Below are 26,186 nucleotides of genomic sequence, written 5' to 3' on the forward strand. Positions count from 1 at the left end.
TAACGAAATAAGCCACACACCGCTACCTTAACCATTTTTGACTACACCAGCGGGGTATCACAACTACACAACCTCGCCCGTTGTCCTTATATTTCAGCAGGAATTAAAGTCAGTAATATTCCTATTTGCTCGCGAGAGGCAGGAAACCCCTCGACTTCTACCGTACCTAATTAGCATGGCAACTAGTCGATAAAAAGATCCGGGTATCAAACATAGGTACCTAGGGATCATGCATCTAAGGTTTTCGATCAACGCCGAGAAAACTTAAATGCAGAAATAAAATTATTACAACACATTATAAATAGTTAGATGAATAATAACTCAGAAAATAATGGGATTATGCACCGGGGCTTGCCTTCTTGGGCACTGTTCAAAAGTAGCCTTGGGCTCTTCCGAACATTGGTTCGGGTCTTGATTCAAGTCAGTATAATTAAGAGAGACACTCTCCGGAGTGGTAGTATTCACAGGCACCAATTCGTAATCACCGTCGAGTAGATTTACCGTTTCTATATGCATGCAGAAATGATATTGTTACAACATGATATAAACATATTTCTTTGCTTCACTATAAAGTTGTAGTCCAGTATAACATGTGTTTGTTGTGGTGGTCTTAGTTAACTTTATTTTCTGGGCAATCGTTTATAGAGTGTTCTTAAATTCACTTTACTTCATAAAAGAGCTGTGTGCCGGGTTTTATATTAAATGTAAACACCTAGTTGTTTGACTATTTAACTTCATAAGTTAGGATTAGTTTCTGGAGCTACAATTTTTATGTAAGGTACTTCATCTACTCAGCTACTCCCAGTAAAAATTTCAAGTAAAAACAATAAAGCATCTAGCCATGAAAATTATCCAAAACTGAGCATGTACTAATGAAGATGTATTTATCTAGACTAAACTACACTAGCTCTGGAGTTCAAAATTTAACAGCAACAACTAGACACGATGTGCTGAACTGTAATTTTTCCAAATTTAATCTGCGCATAAAGCAGGAGATATAAAAATCGGCAAAGTTAACATGCATTTATCAAATTTAAATTCTACAAAGAGTTCTACCAGGTTTCTGCACATAAAACTTTTACCAGAGCTTACTTTCTATCTAAACATGCTGTAGTAAAAATATGAAGCATTTTCATCACAATTATAAATATCAAGGAATAAAACAATGTATACACATGCATTATTATTCGAATCATCAAATGTGTAGTAAAGCATGTCAGACTTTTTCTATAGCATCTAAACACACTGTTTAGTAATGGGAGCAAAAATCATGAGCATTCAAGCATTATTGTTACCAGGACAAAAATAACAAATCTATTCATGGCATAACATGCACATTTTGTATCTACCGGTATGGTCATCAGATGGATCTCAAATTTTGTAGACGTACATTTATGACTAAAAGAGAGTTCCACAAATATTATCAGATTTTTCTACGCAAAGGAACTATTTATCACAAATAAAGCCTACTTATAAAGCATTAGCTCAAATATATAGTTAAACTGATCTAAAATTTCTCAAACTTGCTTAACAGTAAGGTTTTAGTGACATGCATACAAGGAAAAAGTTTCATACACAGAACCTCATTATTTCTACCATCATTAATACATGAGCAATACTAGTAGATTTAGGAATCTTGATCATTTGAGCAAGCAAACGATTTCAAACAAAGCTCGTATTTTTACCAGGCTCTTATAACAGTACTAAGCTCAATATATCCAAAAATCAAGCATAGTAACTGAACCATACTCCTAGAACATTTATGTGCCATTTAAACTAGTCTTTTTCTTAGATTAAAATAAAAGCAAAATATGAACATATGACTGTAACAAAAGTTGTAGTTCTTGTTCTAAGGATTCCAGAACAGTTGAGCTTATTTCTTTTATGATTTTTCTATGATTTTATATGTATTTTACAATTTTGCTGCTTTGAAGTTCATGTACATTTTGCACTTTGGCCCCTGAACATTTGTTTCTTCTCCACAGGAGTCCCTGGCGGACTGAACATAACAGATGAGATTTGGCGCGGCGATTCCCGGTGAGGAGAGTCGCCGGCGGCAAGGGGCAAGTGGGGGAAAAGGGAGAGAAGCTTGAGAGCTACCTTTGGGTGGCCGTGGCTCGTCGGGAGAGGGTCGGAGGAGGCGGGTCCGTGGAGAGGGGCGGCCGGCAGTGGCTCTGGTCGCCGGTGGCCATGCTCCAGCGAGGGAAGGAGGGAGCGGATGGGTCTGAGAGCTTCAGGAGGCCAAGGAGCTTCCGTTCTAGGGGTTGGTTCACGCGGAGGAAGGCCGAAGTAGGGAGCTCCACGATGAGCTGCGGCTGGAGGCGGCTATGGTGGGGCGGCAGCCATGTAGCTTGGTCTGTAGGCATTCCGTTGAGGGAGAATGGCGATGGCGGGGTGCATGAGCTGCAGGAGGTGGAGAGGAAGGTGAGGGCGTGCTCGGATTGAACATTGGGGGCACGGAACGGTGGCTTCTCGGTGACCTGCTGCTCGTCGGAGTTGGAGGGGATGGCGGCGGCATTCTAGGCGGACAGAGACTCGGGCACGCGCGTGGAGGCCTGCATTGCCTTATATAGGAAAGGGAGGAGGGGGAGGGCGAGCTGGAATGCAGCTGCCTAGGGGAGGCCTGGCCAGGGAATGGCGTGGCAGTGGTGGCGGGGCTGCGCAACGTCGTCGGCGGCGTGTCACGCGGGGGCGTCGGCGGGGGCGCATGGCGTGCGGAGAAGAAGCCAGGGCAGAGCGGTTTTGGCTCAACCCGTGGGAGCGGCGTGGTATTGTCCGGGGGCGCGGCGCGTGGCCGGGACAGGTGGCCGCGCCGGTGTACGGACGCCGTCGTGGGTAGGGAGCAGGGAGGCAGGGGAGGGAGATGGAGGCAGTGGCAGTCTCGTAAATAAACCGAAGTTCAAAATTCTGTTCTGTAATTTCAATTTTTCTCCCTCTTCTTTGCCTCAAATGAAAACGTGTTGAATACCATTCTTGTTCAATTTTTGAGATCTACAACTTTTGTGTTATGCACTTCTTCATTTGAGCAATGGTTTGAGATTTATTTAATTATTTCAAAAACAGCCGTTTAAAGTACTTATCATTCTATGTGAACTTTGGCACTTTCACTCCTAGGCTTCAACTAGGCTTTTGTTTAACATGACATGGTGAATATGTATATTCATTTTCCTATGCATAAGTGTATTGGTTTGAAAGTTATTTTTAACTTCCTTATTACTAGAAATTGAACTCTTGTTTATTTGAATGTTTAAATTTTGAATTAGCAAAAAGTCTTTTTAAATTAAACTATGTGCCCCAAAAATATGGGTGTGTATTCATACTATATTTTTATGACAAGTTGAGCATGAAAGTTCAAGAATATTAAAGGAACAAGTTTTATATCCACACATACTCATATACAAGGATGCATTCTTGTTTCCTATAAATATTTATTATTATTATGTGCTAAAGGAATGTTCATGGTCCCTTGTTCAAAATTTCAGTTTGTTCACAACTCCAATTTGTCATTTAAGGAAGAACTAACTATTTTCTTACTAGACCTCCGAAGTAAGTATGGTCTTTATGTCTTCTTTTCTTTAAAAAGATTTTCAAGATTTCAAACTACTTGTGCGTTGAATATTTGTGGCCTCATTTTATTATTTTGTTTGAACTAGCAGATCTTCACAAATCATGAATGGTTCCATTAACCATTTCATATGATGGTTTTCCAGTTTGAATTTGATTTGCATAGAAAGTTTATAGATCATTATGAAAGATGTATTTTAGTGCCTTATTCCCACTCATGTCAAGTCAAGTTTAAAAGTGTACCAAAAATTATTTTTCAAGCACATTGCACTCAAACACATGCACTCATACATTTACACACAAGTTTGCAAAAACTAGATATAGGGTTCTTATTTAAGTTTTCTTAGCTCATGTGTGTGTGAAGTTATGTTAACTGCTTGACTTTGGTTAAACTGACACATGAGGTGTCACATCAACAGTCTTAAACAAAGCTTGAGACTTCAAAAAAGACCTATTAGCAACATCCTGTAACATACGTTCGGGTGCTTGAGGATTTGGCTCATTTGATATCCCAGTCGTGTCTGTATTCGGCAAACCGGCAGATGGGTTCTCGATCAACCCAATTACTGGCGACTCGGTGGCTAATTGGCTAGTTTCATCTGAACTACTCTGCACCCAATTACGAAAGTCTTGGATTTGATCTTTCTCATGTGCTGGTAGATATTGGACCTTAAGCCAAGCAAGAGTTGAAATAAGAAAGCTGAGGCAAACAAGATAAAATCAAAAGAATATCGGATTCTTGCTGGCCAGCATCGAGACGAGGAATTTTTCTCTGTAACAAAGATCCAGGAGTTGCCTTCCGTTTCTTACTGCCATCAGAAGCAGCATCTACTGAAGTTGGAGGCATACAATACCATGACTTATAATTTTTCTGCAAAAGAAGCAAAGAATTTGTCAGGAGATCAAAAATGTTAACTACAAGTACTCGACAGTGTTTCCTAAACAAATACCCATGCATTCTCGGGAGGGTTTTTCGCCCAAAAGAGTGTTGGAAGTTTCAAAGACTTGTCGAAGTTGTCGAGTACTTTGCAGCATCTCCTAACTACTTCAGACTGAGCCATTGGTTCTGGCGACATTCTGGTGGGGTCTTGTGTGCCTTCATATCAAGGCAGGATGCTTTCAAAGTTGGAGAGGCTGGACCCGACGGCTTACAAATGAAAAGACCACATGATCATTGGTGACTCCTTTATTTTTCAAATAAGCAATGGCTTTTAGGATGCATTCAACTTGCTCGCCACCAGGTCCATTACTCGACCAGTTTTTTTGACTTGGGGGGCACCAGGAATTCTTTCTGGAAGTGGAGATTCAAAGTTCCCAACATGAAACCAGAATTTTTTCCACTCGGCTCCTTTACTCGCTGGATCATAAGCCAAGTACTCGTCTCGGGTCTCAAGATGGAGTACTAATTCACAACCCCCGACAATGGCGGGTTTAGCAGAGTTCGGAATAGGAATAAGAGTGAAAAAGTGTTGCAAAAGGTGAAAGTGGGGAAGAATACCAAGGAATGCTTCGTAGAAATGAGTAAAAATGGAAAGATGCAAAATGGATTGAGGAGTCAGATGATGCAGTTGGATTCCTCAAAATTGTAGAAGAGCATAGAAAAATTCTGACATGGGAAGTGCAAGACCACGTTCCACGAAATCACAGAACACAATGGTCTCGAGGGTACCTTCCATGGGGTAATCTTCTCCTTCCCCGGCATGCCATTGGATCACACCCTGAGTCTGAGGAAGACCCAAATTTTCCAATTCTTGCACCGCTGCTTCAGACATTTTGCTTTTGTGCCAACCTGTTGACATATTGGCAACTGCTTCCTCTTCAACCTTGGATTTGTCCTTCTTGGGAACCATCTCAACGTCACGAGCTTAGTCTCGGAGGCTACGAGAGGGCCTACAGATGACACCGGGAGTGGGCAAGTGTGGATCTGAATTCGACGGCGGCCAGGAGTTTAAAGGGTAAAACCCTCACAAGTTACCAGATGGATTTATATGGTCTCTGGTGGCAATTTTGTGAATACTTGGGAGATCAACCGATTCTTTCCTTTTCAGGGAAGTTTTCATTACTTATTTTGCCACGAGTTTACTTTGATTCTTAAATCTAAATGGAGAGATTTAAATTCAACACTCGCGGGCTGCGGGATATTCGTATCAGAGATTTATTTTTCAATTTTTTTAGAAAATAAAGAAGGAAAAAGACTGAAGTGACCCTCAGCCTGATTCTGCAATTCAACCTAAGGCTCGGGGGCTACTCCATATGGAGCGCGAGTACTTCGCGCACCATATATGATCAGGATTTCGGGGCTTGAGCACCTCACAGCCTCGAAGAAACCGGAAGTACTTGAAGGACTACTCGACATATCTGAAGGAAGGCCAAGAAGCAACCAGAAGGATGTTCTAACTACTTGAAGTACTCAAAGACGCCCAGCCAAGTACTCGACGCATGCAGGACTCGGCTACGAAGAGCTCGGGGGCTTGTCAGACCCGGGGCAGCGGGACTGCTTATGGGCATAGAATGTTCTAGAGTAAGGGATAGCTTATGGATGTACCTTACCTCTCTTGTAACTACCCGATTAGGCATAGAACTAGCAGCAGTACAAAGGAAACTATCCGATTGTGTTGTAGTAGGACTCCAACTATACTCAGCTAGGACTTTCCATGTAACCCTATCCCTCGGGATATATAAGGACGGGCAGGGACCCCCTCCAAACAATCATTAACACCTAAGGCAATACAAACAACCACATAGGACGTTGGGTATTACGCAACTCGCGGCCCGAACCTATCTAAATCTTTGTGTTCCTTGCACCATCGAGTTCTAGAGCCGTCGATCCCTACCTACAAACCTTATTGCGAAGGGTATCCCTGAGCAGGCTTGGCAGTAAACACCGACAATCTCAGAAAAAAGAAATGTCTCAGAAAAATCTCATTTTTACTGCAAACAGTATCTGACTCTCAAACTTCCTGATATTTACCCTTTTACCACCACCACTACTATTTAATAGAACGGTAAATTAGGTATTACCCCACAGGCCGCCATTCCCCACTTTTACTGTTTAGAACTATTCTTGCTTTTCTCGCCATTTCCAGATCTAAATCTTTTCCTTGTCCTCTCTAGTGCCCAATTCTTGGATTAGAGTTAGCCAGTGCAAGCGCGTGAAGCGACCAGTAAACTTTCGAATGCCTCCCAAGAAATTGAATAAGGGCAAGGATGTGGAGGCAGAGCCTACTCGCGATGAGGGGTGGACACCAAGTAAGTGCTCGGACTCAGACTTGGAATCCCTTGTTTCTGCGGGTCTTTTGCCGGCGAAATCCATAATACAATGGCGTTCTGCCTTGGGTCAGGATCGGCCCCGAGATTGTAGCTTTTGCCCCATATTTTGAATGGGGATTGGGGCTCCCTTGTCCCGATTTCTTTTCTGGGCTCCTGTCCTATTACAGGGTCCAGCTTCATCATCTGACACCCAATTCTTTCGTTCATCTTTCTATCTTCGTACATTTGTGCGAAGCTTTCTGGGCATTGAGCCCCATTTTGAGCTCTGCCATTTTCATTTCCACCTCAAGCCCCAACCCAACTCTATTAGTCTAGATGTAGTTGACGGTGCGGGCCTTCAGCTTAGACAGGGGGAGGATAAAGTTTATATCCCCTATAAGCTGTCGAGCAAAGTAATCGACTGGAAGCCAAAGTGGTTGTACATGGCGAACCTTGGCGAGACGCTTCCAGTGATTACCCCAAGCCCTCCAATTCAGAGGCCTGAATGGAATAATAAGCCAGTAGATAACAACCAGATCCCCGAACTACTCGAGCAGATTGTCAATCTGAGGCAAAGGCATATAACCGGGGATGCTGTCATTTTTAACTGGATGAAAAGAAGAATCTAGGCATTACAGGCTCGGGAGACGTTAAGCTTTCAGTATCAAGGAGCAAGTGACCCGTCAAGGTACTCGGACGAAGAAATCTCCAACGGAGAAGTCTTTAGTCGAGTACGACGACTACATAAGGATGTGAAGCATGTGCCCATCATCCCTGATACTTTTTCAGCAGCGAATCCACCCAAGCAGGTATGGGCCAAAGTAGTCGATTTGTATTTGTTGAGTACCTTGTTTTGGCGAGATTCTAATAGAATTTGCTTTTGTGCAGGAGGACGTGGATGTGTATGGAAGCAGCCCTCCTTTGCCAGGCATTTATCGTCCTTTTTACCTTCTTCCAAGCGCTCATGCACCACCAAAACCGAATCTAGAAGAATCTTATTCTATGGAAAGTTACATATATAGTTCTAATAGTGAATTTGGTCGTGCAGAGGATGGAGAAGCTGCTGGTGATGATGAAAATGGGGGACATAGCCCTAGCCCGAGTGACGGAACTCAGGTAGATCACACGAACAGCACCCGGTCAGTAGCACGGAAGCGTCAAAGCGCTTCGCAATCTGTTGTCGACAGGTATGTTTTAGCTTAACTGCAATCGAGTACTTTTCCCAAGTTTTATCGATTTGCTTTTCTTAAGCTTTTTGGTTTTTAAAGTTCGGCGGGTAAGATACCGCGGACTACATCATCTGGAGATGATGCTAGGGTGGGATCGAAAGTCCCTTCCACCCTAGCGGACTCGTCAAAGGGGACGAGAACTACCCAGTCGCAGAAGGCTGCGTCGGCGGGTGGTTCCAACGAGGGTGACGCCGGGGACGATGTGATTAGGGTGCTAGTCATCAGGCCCCTCCCCAAATTTTCTGTGAAGAAGCTCTCTATGAAGTGAGCACCGGCGTAAGTTTCTAGGAACTTGATTACATGTTTTTGTCTTTATATCGAGTACTTTTTAACTCTGATATGTACTTGCAGTAATGTCCTCCTAGAGACTAGGGGGTCAAGTGATGGTACTTCCTCAGCCCCCAAGCCTTCAACTGAGGAGCCTGCGAGTACTGCTGATGCAAATGCTCGTGAGGCAGAGGTGATGGCAGATTCCATGCTATGGAATTTGCCACTTCCTGAAAGGGAAGAGGAGGAAAAGCAATAGGAGGATTTTCCTGCAGGTAAGTTTATTATACCCCTTCATCTATTTTCCACTTGTTTTCCTTTTTGTACTTTTGTTGGTTTTGTAACCCAAGATTTTCCTCAAGATCCTTAAAACCAAGAGGATCCTGTAGAGAAGGTCAAGGAGGCACCGCGTGCAGATGCGTCCCTTGTGGTGGGGGGCAACACTTCCCTTGCTCCATCGGGAGGTGCCCCGACACAAGCAGATAAAATAAAGCTTGCGCAAGAGCATTTTGTCCTTGCGCATAAAATTTTGATGGCAAGCAGTTGATGACGAGTACTTATATTTGTTGATCGAGTAGTTAGATACTGATCTTTTGCCTTTGTATTTGTCAGGAGTTGGTGGAGCAGGGGAGCAGCAGGCCCCGGGACGACTCAGAGCTACTCGCTCTGAGGGAGCAAGTGTCAAAGCTCTCGTCCGAGAAAGCTGCTCTCCTGGAGAAAAATAAGAAGATCTCCAAGGACAAGAAAGGTTAGTGTTTGCATTTTATAAAGCAGTCGGCTAGTTTGGTTCATCTGGTGTTCATAAGAGTTTTCTTTTAACCAAATACACAGCCCTCAAAAAATCGTTAAAGATTGAGGAGAGCACGGTGCTTGATCTAAAGATTTTTATGTATCGAAACGCAGATGAGATCAACAAGTTGCGGAAGATCAAGGCGGATTCTGACAAGAAAATGGTAGAAGCTTTGCAACAAGTGAAGAGCTTGTCAGCATCCAAGACTGCGCTGCAACAAGAACTTGAAGAACTGAAGCTGCAGAAGGTTCCTCAGTGTTTCCTGCAGGATGTCTCAGTAACCACCCGATAGTACGTGTCCACATACTCGGGTTGTTAAATCCTACTGGCCGCAGACACCACTTGATCTGCTTGGTGAGGGTGTGAAGTCAGACTGTAGTGATGATCAATTTGATCAATATCTTACAGAAGTCTCATTGCGGATAGGATAGTGGACATCTTGAGCAGAGCCTGACTTTCCACAATTTGTGTAAGAAAATGATGTAATGGGCTTTTGGAGCCCCAAATACTCTTTGGTTGTGTACAAATATTTGAATTTGCTTTATCACTGAGTATTTGATAATATTGAAAGGAGTAGGAAATCATGTCGAGTAGTGTTACTTAAAAGTCTCGAGATGAGTACTTTTCAAGTTTGGCGGCAGCGCGCCTACTCATGTCTATCTTCTAGCTTTTTCCTTAGTAAGGATGGAGCCAGAGTTTGCCTGAGAGTGCGTCGAGTAGATTGTTCTTATTTTAGAGCTTTTTGCAGAAGTTTCCTAGTGCTGACCGGTTAGGATTGAATCTAATGAGATTAACCAAGTGGGAAAAGCACTAAGAGAAAGTGGTCGGTGACATAGCCTGAACGGCGTTTCCTTTTGAGGAAAATGAGTGTGAGTGCAGTATCCTATGATCCCGGTTGTCCAATGTCACACCCCAAAATTTAAATTTGTGGATGTGAACGTCTTTTCGAGTATAATTGTCCATCTTCTGAATATATTGGGAATTTTTCCGATTTTTCTGGCAACTATTCTCGTTTTCTTTCGCTTGAGCTAAATTCATTTAATGAAAAGTTCTAGAATCTTTTCTACGAGGTTCAAGTATTTTTTATTTGGACTTCTCATGGCCCAAACCATCTCAGAAAGTTCACCTTAAAATTTTCTAGAATTAAATCCCTTATCTTTTCCCCACTATTTCCTTCTCTTATTTGTTTTTTTCCTTTTCCTTCCTGGGCCAAATTCCTGCCCGACCAACCCAGCTGCCATTGCCCTTGTGCTCGTGATGAAAAAGGTTAGCTCCCGTGAAGGCCAATACCTCTACAGCACGACCTCCTTTTGTCCAAACCCCACACCCAGCCGCCGCCTCTCTTCTGGGGGTGTCTATTTGTCGCACCTGCGATGGGAATCTATCCCATCGCAGAAGCGCCGGCCCATCCTTCTCCCCCGCCTCCAATGCCTCCCAGGCTCCGGCGCCGCCCCCGGCGCCTCCGCCGACGCCCTCCCTAATCGAGCTCGCCGCCGCCTTCTGCTCGCCCCAACCGCCGGCACCGGCCACCGGTTGTCCGGCCCTGCCCAGCCGGCTGCGCTCCCACGCCGCTGCCGCCAGGCCGCCGGCCCTCTCCTCTAGATCCGGCGTCCACGGAACCCGCCCGCCCCAGCAACCCGAAACCTAAAGCTCTGTCGCCTCCCGCCACCACCCCAGCCGCCACCGGCCGCCCCGCCCACCTCCCACCCCTTGCCGGCCACCCCCTCCCCCCACCCCCGCACCGAGTTCGCGGCTATAGCACCCCCTCCGGAGGTTGAAGATGAACAGGGGCCAGCCTGCGACGCGTCGACCAAAAATCGCGCGCGGGATGAATAGAATTAGGGGTCAGTTGGATCCATGCCACTCCAATTTCTTGAAATTGGATCTCATGTTGAAAATCATGCCATTGAGTGGCATGATTTTCAACATGACACCCAATTTCACGGAGTTGTGGTGGCATGAATCGAATTTTCACAGAATTAGCGTCTCTTCTTCCCGTGCACAGCGCCACAACCAATTCTTCCCTGCGCGCCGCTCTTCCCCAGTCCGGCCACCACCCGCGCGCCCGCTGTCGGACCCCGGTTCCCCCTGCGTAGGCCTGCGCGCGCCCCGCGCGCCGCTTGCACACCTTTGGCCCCTGGCCGCCCTTGGTCGTCTCCCTGCATGGCCGTGTGCGCCCCTGGCCGCGTGACCGTGCACGCCGAAGGCCACCAACGCCCCTGCACCAAGGGACAGAGAGAAGAGAGGGCCAAGGAGGAGAGAACGGGTGCGAGGAGAAAGAAACAGAGGAAGCAAGGAAGACAGAACAAGAGGAGGAAGAGGACCAGCCCGCAGCTGCGCTCTCCGTCGACGCGAAGCCGAGGAGGGGAGCCGGTGCTGCGTACGCCGAGAAGGAGAGGAACTCCGACGAACCGAAGCCGCATCCATGGACGCCCGCAAGCTGTTCGGTGAAACGCCGCACGCGGAGCTGAGCACAAGGACCACCGTAGCCGGCACTTCGTATTCAAGCCGGCGCAAGTATGACGACGCCCACGAAGCTGCTCGGCACGACACAGCTTCGACGCCATCGGTCCAATCGAGCATCACCACGTCGAGGTCAACTCATTCGACCAGTACCCATTGTGTCACGGCCCACGGGCCGACTGGGCGCGCCGGTTACTGTAGAGCGAGCTACTGTAGCACCGTGGGGCTCCGCTCTTTAGTCCCGAACTGAAAACAGAGACGGAGCCGAACTAGCTAAAATAGCCAGTTTCTGGGAAGCTAGTAACTCCGGTTCGAACCTTTTCCGCGAAGCGAGGACAAAAACAAGAGAGTTATTTAGCAGGTGTAGTTTACTCAAAGTGTAGAGTAGATCTTAGCCGTTATCCCGGTCCGGGTCGTTACAGGGATATCAGAGCCATACTCTCGCGGTTTCACGTCACATACGCGCAGAAATGCGCGTACATGAGCACATTGTGCGCGTGGGAACACAGATGCCATTCTGCTACTTTGTCCCGTATGGGTAAGCTGGTTCGACGAGGACGTCGAATCCTAACGAGGAGATTGTCACGGCCCACGGGCCGACTGGGCCGCACGGAGTTACTGTAGCGCGAGCTACTGTAGCACCGTGGGCGCCGGCCGCCACTGGCCAATTTCCGGTCAACCCCGTGGCCCTCTACACCAGTGAGCGCCTCTTGGACATCCTCTCCGCCTCCTCTCTGTTTTACCCCTCTCATCGGAGCTCCTCTTGCACCAGGACGTCGGCGAGTAGGAAGGCCAGATTTCCATCTGCCCTGCATTCGCGTAAAGGTCCCTTGATACAAGGCAATTAATATGTTATGCTTTGTGTCTTGGCAAGTTCTTAGTTAGCTGGCAAGTTCTTAGTTAGCCACCAGCAAAGATTAGGTGCCTGCAACCAGTTCTAACCCTATCTTCTTCCCAAACTGCGAGCACTGTTTACAGTGTCTACAAAATCTTTCCAGCTAGCCCTTGTCATCTAAGTTTAATCACGTTTAGGTCCCTGCAACCTTATTTTTGCCTTAGCTTCCCTGTTTTAGAGCTGTTTCGATCCATTCTTGTTGCGTTAGCTTTGTTTTAGAGCAAGCTATAGTTTAGTAGCGTAGTTGTTCCGTAGTTTGGGTTTTATAATTAAATTTAGAATTAATTTGATTAATGACTATTGTCAAGCTTTTCTAATTAAAAGCTAATTAGAGTTCTACTTCGGTTTTCACAACTAATGTTAAATTGATTAATACCAATATAAATGTGTCTTTTAAATAACTTGTTTAGTTAACCACGGATCAAAAAGTTTTATGCTTAGATATTCTCATATGCATATCTTTTTTTTTGCTAGATAAGTATTTAATGGACATAATTCATGTATGAGCTTAATAAATAAAATATGACTAAGTTCAACTTTGTCTTTACAAATGTAAATTAAATTGAGTTAACTAGAATACACCTTTAACTATGTTGTCTTAATTAAAATAAATCAAGCTTTTATGTTTCTTTTCAGTTATAATATAAATCTTCTGATAGTTGTGTCTTTTCAACCGTAGCTCCGTTTTCAGTGGTTCCTGCGCCTTTGCGATCATAGATTCGAGCCTTGTTCTTTTGTGCGCTTCTTTGTGCTTTTCTTCTATTTAGTGCTTTGTTCTTAGTTGCTTGTTTATTGTATGTTTGTACCGATGCTTGTCGCGATTAGAAAGGAGCGCAGCTCGAGAGCTGTGAAGATGAAGATCGAGATGCAAGAGCAAGAGTTGAAGACTCTGAGAAGTTATTATATGAATTTAAGGCAAGTATATTCCTTGATCATACTTTCTCCTAATAATATTTACTTTACACTTGCATGCATTGAATTGATGGGTACCTATTGTCCGTATTGTTTATCCATGTCCTTGAATAGCCGGGTTACTTTTATAAAATCTTTTGGGTAGATTGCTTAGTTGCTGAACAATGGTTATGGTGGTTTACAACAATGAACTTGATACATGAGACTTTAATACAATACTCTTTTGGAACAATATGGTGAATTGGTGAAGTTAATTAAAATCAACCATGGAGCGACAACCCAGGAAAACAGTGCAACCACATGGACTACATGGCTCTGGTCTTGGCTGATTAATTAGATTTCTCTAGCTTTTTAGTAGCATATCGAAAGGCACAAGGGGGGTGCCTGGGTTCAAGAGTGGTACGCTGCCTGCCAAGGGTGTACGCATTTGTTTGGTTTTTGTCACGCCTTAGGGGAGGTATACTCGCCTAGCTGCTGAAACCTCAGCGGGCTACTACTTGTTAGGGAGTCTTTGTAAAAGCCTCGTAGCGTCCCTATGCAATCACACCTAAGGAAGTGTGGTATTGCGCCTAGCTAGCACAGCATGGCTGGGTCCAAAGTTCTTTTGAACTTTTACGTGACTTGTGGGTAAAGTGTGCAACCTTTGCAGAGTGAAAACTAATATATCAGCCGTGCTCACGGTTAAGAGCGACTCGGATCCTCACATGTCTACTTAATTGAAATCATTGTTTAATTCAGATGCTTAATTGTTCCAAGGCTTATTTATTTCAGTTATCAATTTTTTTTTCATAAATGTGGGTTGGTTTCATATATGATTAGTAAATAGGTTTTTAATGCTCAACTGTTAATTAAAATGCTTACCGCTTTATTCAGCCAGCCTTTATCTTTCATTAAGCCTTGCATGTCATTTATTTTCCAATATACTTGCTGAGTACGATATGTGCTCACCCTTGCTATAACCACACTGCTCGGAGAGGAGAAAGTTGCTTGAAGTCTAACTGCTCAGAGAAGAGAAAGTTGCTTGAAGTCTGTTGAAGATGTTGCTGAGTTCTAGGCGCATGCAACCTCCGGTCGATTGCCTGTGAAGTGTGGAGCCGTCATTTCCAGTTGAAGCTGTGTATCTCCGATAGACCTTTTAATTATTGTAAGTCTCTTTTACGTGATAGTGTTGCTCATTATACTATCATGACATCACTATATGTATGCCAGGGTCAAGTTTCATATGTATGAAACTTGACCCTGGCATACATATAGTTATGCATTCAGTTTTCTTTTAAAAACCGGGTGTGACATGCAAGCAAGTGGGAGACTCTCGTCAACTACTCCGGGTACCAAGAAGAAATGAAACACCATATGAACTTGGTGGCCCGAGCAAGCGGGAAGCTCCCGTCAACTACTCGGGGTACCAAGTCCTTAGTGTAACAATCTCAGTGGCCCAAGCAAGCGGGAGACTCTCTTCAACTACTCGGGGTACCAAGAACTTAGTCAATATCTTGCGAACTCGATGGTCCAAGCAAGCGGGATACTCTCGTCAACTACTTGGGGTACCAAGAAGAAATGAAACTCCCTATGAACTTGATGGCCCGAGCAAGCAGGAAGCTCCCGTCAACTACTCGGGGTACCAAGACCTTAGTGTAACAATCTCGGTGGTCCAAGCAAGCGGGAGACTCTCTTCAGCTACTCGGGGTACCAAGAACTTAGGTATTGTCCTGCCCTTTAAATAGATCATCCTTTCATAAGGACCAGAGTAATTTTCAAAGTTGGCCGTTTAGGATTAACCTCGTCAGGTTACCCAAGTGGGAAGAACTTCAAAAATATCCATAAACCTACTCGATCTAGCGAGTAGGGTGTCTTCTTTAAAGACCGGAGTAACCTTTAAAGTTGACCATTTAGGATTAACCTCGTCAGGTTACCCAAGTGGGACTTACTTAAAAGATATCCAAAACCTAGTCGAGCAAGCGAGTAGGGTGTCCTACTTGATGACTGGAGTAACTTCTAAAATTGACCATTTAGGATTAACCCCGTCGGGTTACCGGGTGTTTTCCAGTTGAGTTCTGAGATTGATTTTGAGCCATTCTTTGACCTTCTTCTTGGGGAAGCCACCTTCGGCCATACGACGAAGGCCCGGCACCTGAAATTCGGAACCCAAAGGTGACAAGCGGGCGAAGCCAGTATCGAAGGGTTCGAGCGAAGACACCTGCGTGAAGGCCGCCGTCTGAAGGTCGAGCCCTGGGCGCGGGCCATTGGAAGTAGGTTGCGGGCCAGGATCGGCGAAGGCCCAAGCGCTGAAGGCCCCCAGATGAAGGCGCAGGCTCGGTAACTCAGAGATGGAGGCATTGAGGGGCGGATCCGAAGGCCAGGCGCGAAGAGGGAAGGCGGCGTGCCGGCGAGGGAAGCAAGGCTCCGCAACGGGCCCATCGACCGCGCTAGCTGTATCCCAATACCACTATAACTATCGTGAATGTACTTAATTGCCCACAGAATATTCCAAAAATCTACCAACTCATAAGCTAGATGAACATCACCGGTTCACCGCCGTTTGGGCAGCCGATGAGCTCCGCCTTGGCACCGCCGCCTGGGACGCCGCCGACCATCTGCCGGTCACCAATCCGAGCAGGAAAAGAGAGGATTAGGTGCGGTAAGCTGTGGGGGATCTCGCTAGAGATGTGCCGTCGTCGGAGACCTTGCCGGCGGTGAGAAATCTGACCTGCCCGCCGGTGTACAGTGTACCCGCAGTTTTGGGGTGGGCACTGTGTGTGGTCCTTGGGCCCGCGCCGCACACGCAGAGGAGCAACGCCACCTCCTCAAGATGCCGAGGGCTGAGTGCGCCAGGGCCTCGTTCACCGTCGAGCTCCGCGCTGAGCATGCGCTGGAGCCGCCGGCTCCGGTCAGGACCATCCTCTCAGTCAACGGGTGTTGGTATATTTTGACTCACGTATTTTGTGAGTAAATATGTTAGACAAAACAAACTTTCATCACTCCGCAACAAAACAAGCAAGTAACACAATGGTAAAGTTCCTTCTCTTTCATATATAATAATAAAGAGAGGTCATGGGCTGATGGGGTGATGATGACGTCATGGCCGTCATAGTCTAGGACGAAGCCATCGTCGAGGTTCCTCAGCCTGATTGGGGAGCGCCGGTTCCTAGGGTTGTGGCCGTCGGCATTTTCCAGGTCCGGCTCGGTCTGATGGATGGCTGCTTCCTTCTGCCTCTGCATGGCGCAGATGCTGTTGCGATGACGATGTTCATTACGCGCCTGCTCATCTTCTTCGATGATAGTGACAGAGTCGGAGGAGACGACGGAGATCTGGCATTGCTCTGTTGTTGTAGTGCGGTTGCGTGGGAGAGTGAACAAAGCTTCCTGGAAATCGGCTGCTAGCCTTGGGGCCAGGTAAGATTGGATCTGTCCGGAGGTAGGCAGATCCCGAGCCACAAGGAGCGAAACTGCTTCGGTTACTCGGATCTGGTCCAAGTACGTGGCAGCGGCATTACAGAGTCCGTGGAGGATGTGATCCAGGTCGTTCCAGTGGAGCAGAGCGTACTCACCGAGTTGGATAAACTTGGCGATGGATCTGCTGACACGATCTATCTGGGAGAGGAGATCGTCAGCAAATGCAGCACAGCGACGGGTCACCCTGGGTGGCTGGTTGCCGCGTCAGCAATGTCGAGTTCGGAAACCCGATGTGTTATGGTGCTTGGGAAGCTCAGGTCGGATCTGGCCCTAGTGGTGGTGCTGCTCTCAAAAGTCGAGGAACTGGAAATAGGGTTCCTGGGAAATGTGACCTCCGGAAAGCTTCCGTAGGTGAATGAGAAGCCGGCGGTGGCCTCCATCTGTGTGGCAATGTTGGTGAACAAGATGACGCCGGTGCATGCTGCCATCGAACTCGACATAGGATTCCTGAGTCCCCTACCTAGTGCGCCAACTGTTGGATTGCTATTCCGGCCAGTCCACCAGGGGTGTACTCGGTGGTAGATTTTCAGGACGGGGATCTCAGGACCAAGAACTCAATGGTAACATGAAGACATAGAGACTTAGAAAGGTTCGGGCTGCGATGAGCGTATACCCTATGTCCTATGTTCAATGTGGAATTAGGGTTTCTTATGGAGTTACAATGAATGTGGGGGAGGAAGCGTATGGTTTGGATGATCTGCCTATGGGTCTACCCACGTCTCCCTTATATAGACCAGGATTCGTGGAGTACAAGTATATCGGGATTTACTCGGGTTGTTACAAGGAAGAAGGTCGGGTAAGATCCCTAAAAATCCGGGCGTCTTGTTGGAGCCTTCATCCTGATCTGCAGAGGACCCTTCCATTATGCAGCCGAGTTCTTGCATACCTGGTAGTTAATGCCGAGTAGCCACCCGGACGCGGCAGGGAGGTACATAGATCTACCTCCGTCAAGAACCCACTCACATTGGAAAAAGCATATGCGCATCGGAAGAGTTCTTTCATTTTCGGCACCTCCACCTCTGATACCAGTGGCTTGCTGACCAAGTCAGGGTCAACGCCACTAGGCGGAGACCCGCACTGGTAAGCCCGCTCCTCCTCATCATGGAAGAGAATAGCGTCAGGGAGGGCAGATCCAGAAGATGGGGCAGTGGTCCACCCCTTCCGAGCTGCAGCAATCATTACCTTGTTGAAGTGGCAACACTGAAATATCACCAATCTGAAAACATCAACAAATGACTACCCACTCGACAGATCAACAACAAAGAGAAAAAACCACTTACAGTGAAAACCGCTTCACGGCCGACATCGGGACAGCCTTTGGGAGCTTGGGGATCGCAGCCGCCTTAATAGCAGCGTCGTCATCCCCATCGCTAAAAAAAATAAAAACATCAGGAGTGAAGGTTGTCATCAAAACCATGCTACTAGGAAAGGAATTTACTCTTCCGACCTCTTCTGGTCCTCACCGGTGGCGAGACGACTGGATGTCCTCCTCTTCTTAGGAGGAGGAGATGGCACCTTCTCACCATGGGGCTTCTCAGCTTTTTTAGCCGACCTCTTTCCCAGCTCATCTGTCAAGAATGTACTAACATCAGAGTTGCACCTAATTAAAAGAAAGATCAAGTACTTAGACAGTACGCATGGGTGGACTCGACATGAGGGGGTGACTCTCATATAAAGTGACTTGTTCCTACACACAAGAAGGCAGAAATTAGAAAAGAAACACAAAAGTCAAGGAACAAGTACTCGGACTCAAGCCAAGAACTCACCGGAGTCAGAGGCCTCTCGGCGGTAGACAACTCGGGAACGACAGACAAAGTACGAACGCCGAGAAGTGCTCACTTCAACATCTTCAAGGACAGCCACCATCCAAACCCCCTAGGGTAATGCGCGAGGAGTCAGTGGCACCAATATACTGGAACCCGAAATGCGTCCTCTGCTACAGAGTTTGGATGTGCCTCTGCAACCATGAGAGCATAACAGTGGCGCCACTGACCCCAGCCTTCTTCATCTCACAGATCTTCTCCAAAAGAACCCATACATGAGGCATCTCCTCCTCCTTGACCTCGGACTTCCAATAGTCCTTCGGCATGGGGGCTTCATTCATTCGCCTAGGGAGTGGAGGTGCGTGGTTCCTTATATAGAACCAGTAGTTCTTCCATCCATACAAACTATTCAGAGTGCTGTAATCTATGTACATGGACCCCCACCCCAGGTTCAGCTGAAAACCACACCCGCCAATCTGATGGGGATTGTTGCTCTTGGGCTGGGGCTTGAGGTGGAAGAGATAGTGGAACAAATTCCAGTAAGGCTGGATTTCAAGAAATGCCTCACAGAAATGGACAAAATTTGAAAGATGAAGAATAGATTGGAATTCAGATGATGGATCTAAATCCCATAGAAAGAAAGAAAGCAAACCTCGAAGGAAGTCAGAGGTTGGAAGAGCAAGGCCGCGTTCAATGAAATGTTGAAACAAGACAAGTTCATCAACATTTTTGAAAGGAATCAGACCAGAAATGGGGAACCTTGATTGAACTACTTCTTGAGGTTGAAGCAGACCCTCCTCCATGAGTTGAAGGTGGACTCAGTGCACTTACTTTTCTTCCATTCCCCAGCATAGGGAGAAGATTCCTTGGCCTTCCCCTTTGGCGCATCCTTCTTCCCACCCATCTCCGATACAACGAGTAGGATCTTAGCTTGAGGGCTCGGGATGAATAAGGGGAGCAAGAGAGGAAGTGCGGAAGGATGTAGATTTGCAAGCGGAGGCAGCGGAGAAATCACTAAGAGCTCAACAGCCAAGTGACAGTAACCCTAAGTCACTATTGGGCTTAGCCCGTGGGATGGCAGCTAGTGTATTTTTGGGGAAGTTGAAGCACCCTTCACTGCGCGCAATTATCTTGCCACCCCAGGGGGCATGACTCTAATAATTAGCCATCTTTTCTGGATTTGTCCCGAAAAAAGAGGCACTTTAAACCCAAGCACAATTCCGAGTATGCCACGATTTTCATGGATTCTTTTTTTCTAAAATTGAAATTTGGACTCAAGGCTTGGGGGCTACCGGGTACGTGTTATCCAGAATTTATTTTTCAAAAATTATTTGAAGTTCAAATTGGCCAAATTTAAGATTCAAAATTGACCCTTATCCTGAACCTTTCTATTCAACCTAAGGCTCCGGGGCTACTCCATATGGAGTGTGATTTCCCATCGCACTCAATATCAGAAGATTCTTTTCACTCGAGGGCGTCAAGACTACTCGAGCAGGAGCACCGGACAGCCTTGGTACAACTCAAGAAGTACTCGGAAGGCCTAATTTGCTAGAAGTTTGCGAACCACTCGATGTCAGCTTCAGAAATACTCGAAGACTTGTAGCTACTCGGCTATGTAGAGCTCGGGGGCTTGTTAGACCCGGGGCCATAAGATACCTGACGTGGCACGGATCAGAACTATGTAAGGGATGGGGCATGTCTCATACCCATGTATCATGTAACTAGTCATGCAGGCTTTGGAACTAGTCGGAATGGATAGAAACCACCCGAGTAGTACCCGGATAAGTCCTCGAGCCTACACCGACTTAGGATTTCCTTATAACCTTGCTCCCTCAGTCTATATAAGGGCAAGAAGGGACCCCTCCAACACATTCACGCATACCACAACTATAGGAGGCAATACAAACCACCCAACAGGACGTAGGGTATTACACAATCTGCGGCCCGAACCTGTCTAACCCTTGTGTTGCTCGTACCATCGTGTTCTTGATCTCATCGACTCCCCATGATCATCTCTCTCCCAATAGTATCCTTGGGTAGACGGTAAAACATCGACAATGACCCTTGGAATGCTCTGAGGTGAAAACTACAACGGTATCCATATGCTTGCAGATTCATTCGCTATCACTAAAATACCCAACAGGCATGAAGAAGTGTTGACTCGCGGTCGGGAGCATGAGGAAGTAGAGCAGCAGCGCACATAGGGGTTGTAATGGGCTATGGCCCTACTGATCTCTTCACAATCCTACTTGGCCCTTATCCATTTTTAGCTCAAAATTGTACAGGATTAGAGCCCGACCCTTTTAAGGTTCGGCCCTCGAATTATCTAACTCAAATTTCAAGGCCCTTTACCACCCCAAGATGCAAGTCAACGGATTAGATGAGCGGTGCTAGCACGAGGGAGTGGGGCTGTGATGGAGAAGATGAGCAAGGTGTCAGCACTGGAGAGCGTAGGAAAGAGGAGGTGAAGGTGCGGGAGAGCACACGAGATAACAGGAGGGGGATAGCGAGGGAGCCACCCTCGGCAAATTTGCCTAGCAAGGCCGCCCAGATGACGAGTGTGATGGCGAGGTTTGTTGATGTCTTTGTGAATTGGCATTGCATCATTACATAATATATACGGTGACTAGCTAGTGCATATTAGCGGTCTATAACAAATTAGTGTAAATTGCCAAGATCTCATACCTACAAATGTTATTAGAATTTGTTCAGGCCCTTTAAATTTGTTTCCAGTTCTTCCACCGGATGCGTCTTAATTTTGATGCTAATGCAAGGCGACTTGGTGTCCACATTGAACATCCACTACTCCATTCACCCCTTTCACCGCCGGTTCTAAAAACACAACACCGCCGGTTTTGAGCATCGTTTGATCTAACCCGATGGTGATGGGTACAGCTAATACCGTCGGTTCACCACCCGACAGTGTTGCTCTTTGAAAACAACAAAAAAAAATCACGCCACAGCTGCTGCTGCCCACGAGCTGCCGCCTCGCTGCGAGCTCGCCGCTTCCGCCGCCGCCGCCGCCGCGCTCGCTGCGAGCTCGCCGCTCCCCCCGCCGCTGCGCACTCGCCGCTTCCTGTGCTGCTCCCGTTCCCGCGCCGCTCCCGCTCTGGGCCGCCGCAGCGCCATGCTGCTCCTGCTCCACCGTCGCGCACCGCTGCTCCCGTTCCGCCGCCCCACAGCTCCCTCTCCGGGCCGCCGCCGCGCCCCTGCTGCTCCCGCTCCGGGCAGCCGTAGTGTCCCACTCCGGGCCGCCGCCGCGCTCGCTACGAGCTCGCCGCTCCCGCCGCCACTGCGCACTCGCCACTTCCTGCGCCGCTCCCGCTCCGAGCTGCCACAGCGCCACGCTGCTCCTGCTCCACCGCCCCACAGCTCCCTCTCCGGGCCTCCGCCACGCCCCCGCTGCTCCCGCTCTAGGCAGCCGCAGTGTCCCACTCCGGGCCGCTGTCGCGCCCCCACTCCACCGCCGAATCCGCCCACGCCGGGACAGGATCCAGCCTCCTCGAGCGCCGGCCGAGCTTGAGTGGCCGCGCTGGCACCGGATCTGGAGCGGACACACCCCGTGCGGCGGCCGGAGCAGGAGGTGGTGGGGGGGAGGGCGGGAGCGGGAGGGCGGCACGGCGAGGCCCGCAGAGCAGAGGAGAGTGGAGCGGGCGCGCCCCGTGCGGCGGCCGGAGCAGGAGGGTGGGGAGCGCCCCGTGCGGCGCAGCAGGAGGGGGGAGCGGCCCGTGCGGCGGAGCAGGAGGGGAAGGTCCGAGAGAGATGAAAAAAATGTAAGGGAGATGAATGAAAGAGAGGAAGAGAAAAATTAAAATAGGTGGAGAACACATCACCGTTGGGTCGTATTACGAACCGGCGGTGATATGTTAGCATCACCGCCGGGTCCATTTGGAACTGGCAGTGATAGACTATCACCGCCGGTTCAAAACAAACCGGCGGTGATGGGGCGTTTGCGATGATGTATTATGTAGACATGGGAACGAGTGAGAGCCACCGCGTTGTGCGGATGCGTCATGCATGGTTAGGTACCGGTGGTGCCCCCAGCTTCATCTGAAATACAATGACGAACAAGTTACAGAGCAAAGGTGATAACATTGAATGCTTTGTCATCATGTCATACTTCAGTTGGTGCGTGCAATTGAATTCCTGCAAGGTGGTCATTCAATGTGTACCATATCTCCATCTAATAAGATTCGTCCGTGGATGATGTATCGGGCCAGATCTGAGATGCAGAGGCAGAGATATAAAGAAGTTAGCTGGCGGGAGAAGATGAGGTTTCAATTGGGTCTGCCAGATTTATTCAGCAATTTAATTCTTACAACTGGCTCCCGCCGTGCATATATCCAACACCTAGCAGTGACTATTAAGTTGCGTATTTTCTTTTTCACATCTTCATACGCCACCTGTGAAAAAGCGTAGCAAGTATCCATGATGTCCTTCAATGATGCCTGTTAGCTGTAGATGCGACCCATCAAAGGCGAGATATATATAGCTGCACCACATCGAACGGCCATAGCACCCACCCACGCACCCACGCTATCTACGGAGTATTAGCGGCTAGACCATGGTGTCCTTCAAAGCGCGTCGCAGTGAGCCCGAGCTGGTGTCACCCGCGCGGCCGACGCCCCCGGAAACGAAGGCCCTCTCCGACCTGGACGACCAGCGGACGCTGCGGTACTACGAGACGGTCATCGCCTTCTTCCGCAGCCGTCCCGACTGCGGCAACAGGCCAAATGATCCAGCAAAGGCCATCAAGGCGGCATTGGCGGAGGCACTGGTGTATTACTATCCCATTGCCGGGCGGCTCAGGGAGGCTGCCGGAGGGAGGTTGGTGGTGGACTGCACGGCGGAAGGGGTTCTGTTTGTGGAGGCCGATGCGGATGTGGGGCTTGAGCAGTTCGGCAAGCCGTTGTTACCGCCGTATCCGTGTGTAGAGGAGCTGCTGTGCGATGCGGGTGAAACAAGAGCCGTGATCGCCAAACCGCTAGTCCTCATGCAGGTACATATACCTTAGGTGTTGCTTCTACTTGCATGTGCATTAGTAATACTCTTTATCGTTCTACTACCCCGGCCCCACAAGTGGATTTCTCCATATTACCGAATCATAGAGAAGTGGCTTTCTACTTGATTTATAAGACAATGCCTTTTCTTAGAAGATTTCTTATAAACCAGGCCAGAATAATCTTATCGCCAGATGGGCAGTTTGCGAGGTGTTGTACGTAGACTCAACACACAATGGTATTGACCAGGTTTTGTATTTTGTGCCCTTTCACGCCATTAGTCAATCGGCCCTATGCGCATAGGAGTGTCGATAGACTCGATTTCTTAAATTGTATTGGTCTTTTCATGACAGCATGTTATTTTGCTTTTGCAAAACTGAAATTATTTTAATACAACTGGAAAACATGTTTAAGTATCAGTTGGGAACTCCATTAATACCGTGTTCGCAAAAAAAAATCATTAATACTGTATTCGCAAAAAGAACTCCCATTAATACCGGATTCTCAACAGTACTACGAAGTTGAGACTATAAGTCTCGACTTATAGTATTAGGTTCCTCACCTGGTCATTAAGAACCTTTTCAGATCATTTTTTTGTAATCTCTTTTATTTGCTAGAAATATAGTTTCCGAGAAGTGATTTGAAGCAGTTGGCAACAAGATTAAGAGACGATGAAACACATTGGGTAGCAATTGAACAATGGAAAATTGAATTGGAAATATGCAAGGATAATAAAGCAAATGCGGACATATTTTACTAGAAAAAAATAACTTCTTAATGAAACGTACTACTGTTAATATTAGAGAGACGGTATAAAAGATATACAAGTTCAAATGTCTTGGTATAAAGGACCTTTACAAAATTGGTATAAAGGAGCACAAACACTAAACAATAAAATTTCGAACTAATTGTGTTTCTAGTGTAATCTAATCTTTTCATGTGCCATACTGCCATGATCACCAGTTAAGAAATAAATTTTGAGAAGTACAAGTTCTTCTCTCTAATATGTTTTTTCTTTCTATGTTTTAATTTATAGGTAACGCGGCTACGATGCGGTGGATTTGTTATTGGATTCCACATGTGCCATAATATAGCAGATGGATTCGGTATGGTTCAATTCGTTAGATCCGTAGCTGAATTGGCTCGTGGTGAAGCAGTTCCCACTATTTTGCCAGTTTGGAAAAGATATCTCCTTACAGCACACAACACATCTCTTATGGCACATTCGGACGTTGCATATAAACAACCATCACCAAATGACTTACAATTCAAATCTGACGACGTGATGCTGTCAACTCCAATCGAGGACATGATAGTCCAGTACTTCCTCTTTGGGCCAAGGGAGATAGCAACTCTGCGAAGTCACATAAGAGGATACCTAACCAGTTGCGCTACATCCTTTGAGCTGTTAACTGCAATCATGTGGCGATGCCGCACAATAGCTCTGGGTTATGAGTCCAATCAGTGGGTTCGCCTCATGATTACTATGAATGCACGTGGCAAGTGGAATCGACATACACCCATCCCACGAGGTTACTATGGCAACGCACACTTCTCTCCCATAGTAGAGGCCACAGTTGCTGAGCTCTGCAGTCAGCCTCTCGCCCACACGGTTGAGCTTGTTCGCAAAACCAAGCTCAGCGTGACAAAGGAATCCATGAAGTCAATGGTACATACAATTGCACTCACACGTCAGTGGCCACCTCCGATGATGGACAAAATTTACGAGGTCTCTGATACAAAATGGATTGCCACAAATGTAATGCGATTTGGGTGGGCTGAGTTGGTGGGTGGTGGCATACCACTGGCTGGGGACCTTACTTCAAAGTTAGGAAGCGACCACATGAGGTGCAAAAACGAAGATGATGAGTACTCAACCATTGTGTCAATGCTTTTGCCGAAGCCCGCGATGGAGAGGTTCAAAAACGAGATGTCTGTCTGGTTGAATAAGCACGATGAGAAGAACTTAGTTATATTGAGTTCCCTCTAGGAGCCCGTGTTAACAAATTAGATGTAATGAAAGAGAAATCCTTGGCTCAAGAATGCACAATTTCTGATATACCCTTTTAACATTCTTTTTCTTGGTTCCGAATTTTCAATAGGACTCCATTTGAGTGTTCCTTCTGTTGGAGTATGTCAAGCTCTCCAGCCATAGCAACGGTTCCAGTGATTGTGCAAATGATCTTGTAATCTGCTAGAATAGGCAACATAGAATAATTTGTTTGTTCCCTTTTTGTTGTACCTTGTATCACAAGCAGACCCTTGTACAAACCATGCCGGGGCTATTCCCGGCCATATAAACATGGAACCATGAACACTAATGGGTGTCACGTCCACACCATTTGTCATGGTCATCAGAGCCCAGTTCCTTGCCGAGCTGAATCATGACTGCCTCTACATCCTCCGGATCGTCTGCTGTCGCCTACTTGATCGGATGCCCGGTCACCGAGCGTCGGGCTCAGAACAACCATGTTGTGGAATCAAATAGTGTGAGATTAGACATCAGATGAGATGTAGGCTGGAGTTCAGATGAGATGACTATTGCATAATGCATACAAACTGACCTGCCGAGAAATTCACATATATTTCTTCCATGCCATT

The 26,186-nt window shown here is 47.1% G+C and overlaps 1 protein-coding gene and 1 long non-coding RNA gene across 3 annotated transcripts; one reads left to right on the forward strand and one right to left on the reverse strand.

Annotated features, from left to right (window-relative positions):
* Positions 1-17,413: 17,413 nt before the first annotated feature.
* LOC120692675 lies at positions 17,414-19,618 on the reverse strand. Its single transcript, XR_005682703.1, has 4 exons — positions 18,589-19,618; positions 18,458-18,509; positions 18,103-18,390; positions 17,414-18,022 (listed from the first exon to the last, which is right to left on the reverse strand). It is a non-coding gene; the product is annotated as an uncharacterized LOC120692675 (long non-coding RNA).
* A 3,341-nt stretch (positions 19,619-22,959) lies between these two features.
* On the forward strand, positions 22,960-25,933 carry LOC120691992 (acyl transferase 1-like). Of its 2 annotated transcripts, none has more exons than XM_039975207.1 (2): positions 22,960-23,584; positions 23,758-23,915. In XM_039975207.1, exons 1-2 carry the CDS (start codon positions 23,150-23,152, stop codon positions 23,806-23,808), a joined length of 486 nt encoding a protein of 161 aa, XP_039831141.1. In that variant the 5' UTR covers positions 22,960-23,149; the 3' UTR covers positions 23,809-23,915. The 2 variants fall into 2 exon arrangements, with proteins under 2 accessions (XP_039831141.1, XP_039831140.1); XM_039975206.1 differs by lacking the exon at positions 23,758-23,915 and adding an exon at positions 24,622-25,933 and having other exon boundaries at positions 22,970-23,584.
* The last annotated feature ends 253 nt before the right edge of the window (positions 25,934-26,186 follow it).

Source organism: Panicum virgatum, chromosome 9N (assembly GCF_016808335.1).
Source record: "Panicum virgatum strain AP13 chromosome 9N, P.virgatum_v5, whole genome shotgun sequence".
Classification (NCBI taxonomy): Eukaryota; Viridiplantae; Streptophyta; class Magnoliopsida; order Poales; family Poaceae; genus Panicum; species Panicum virgatum.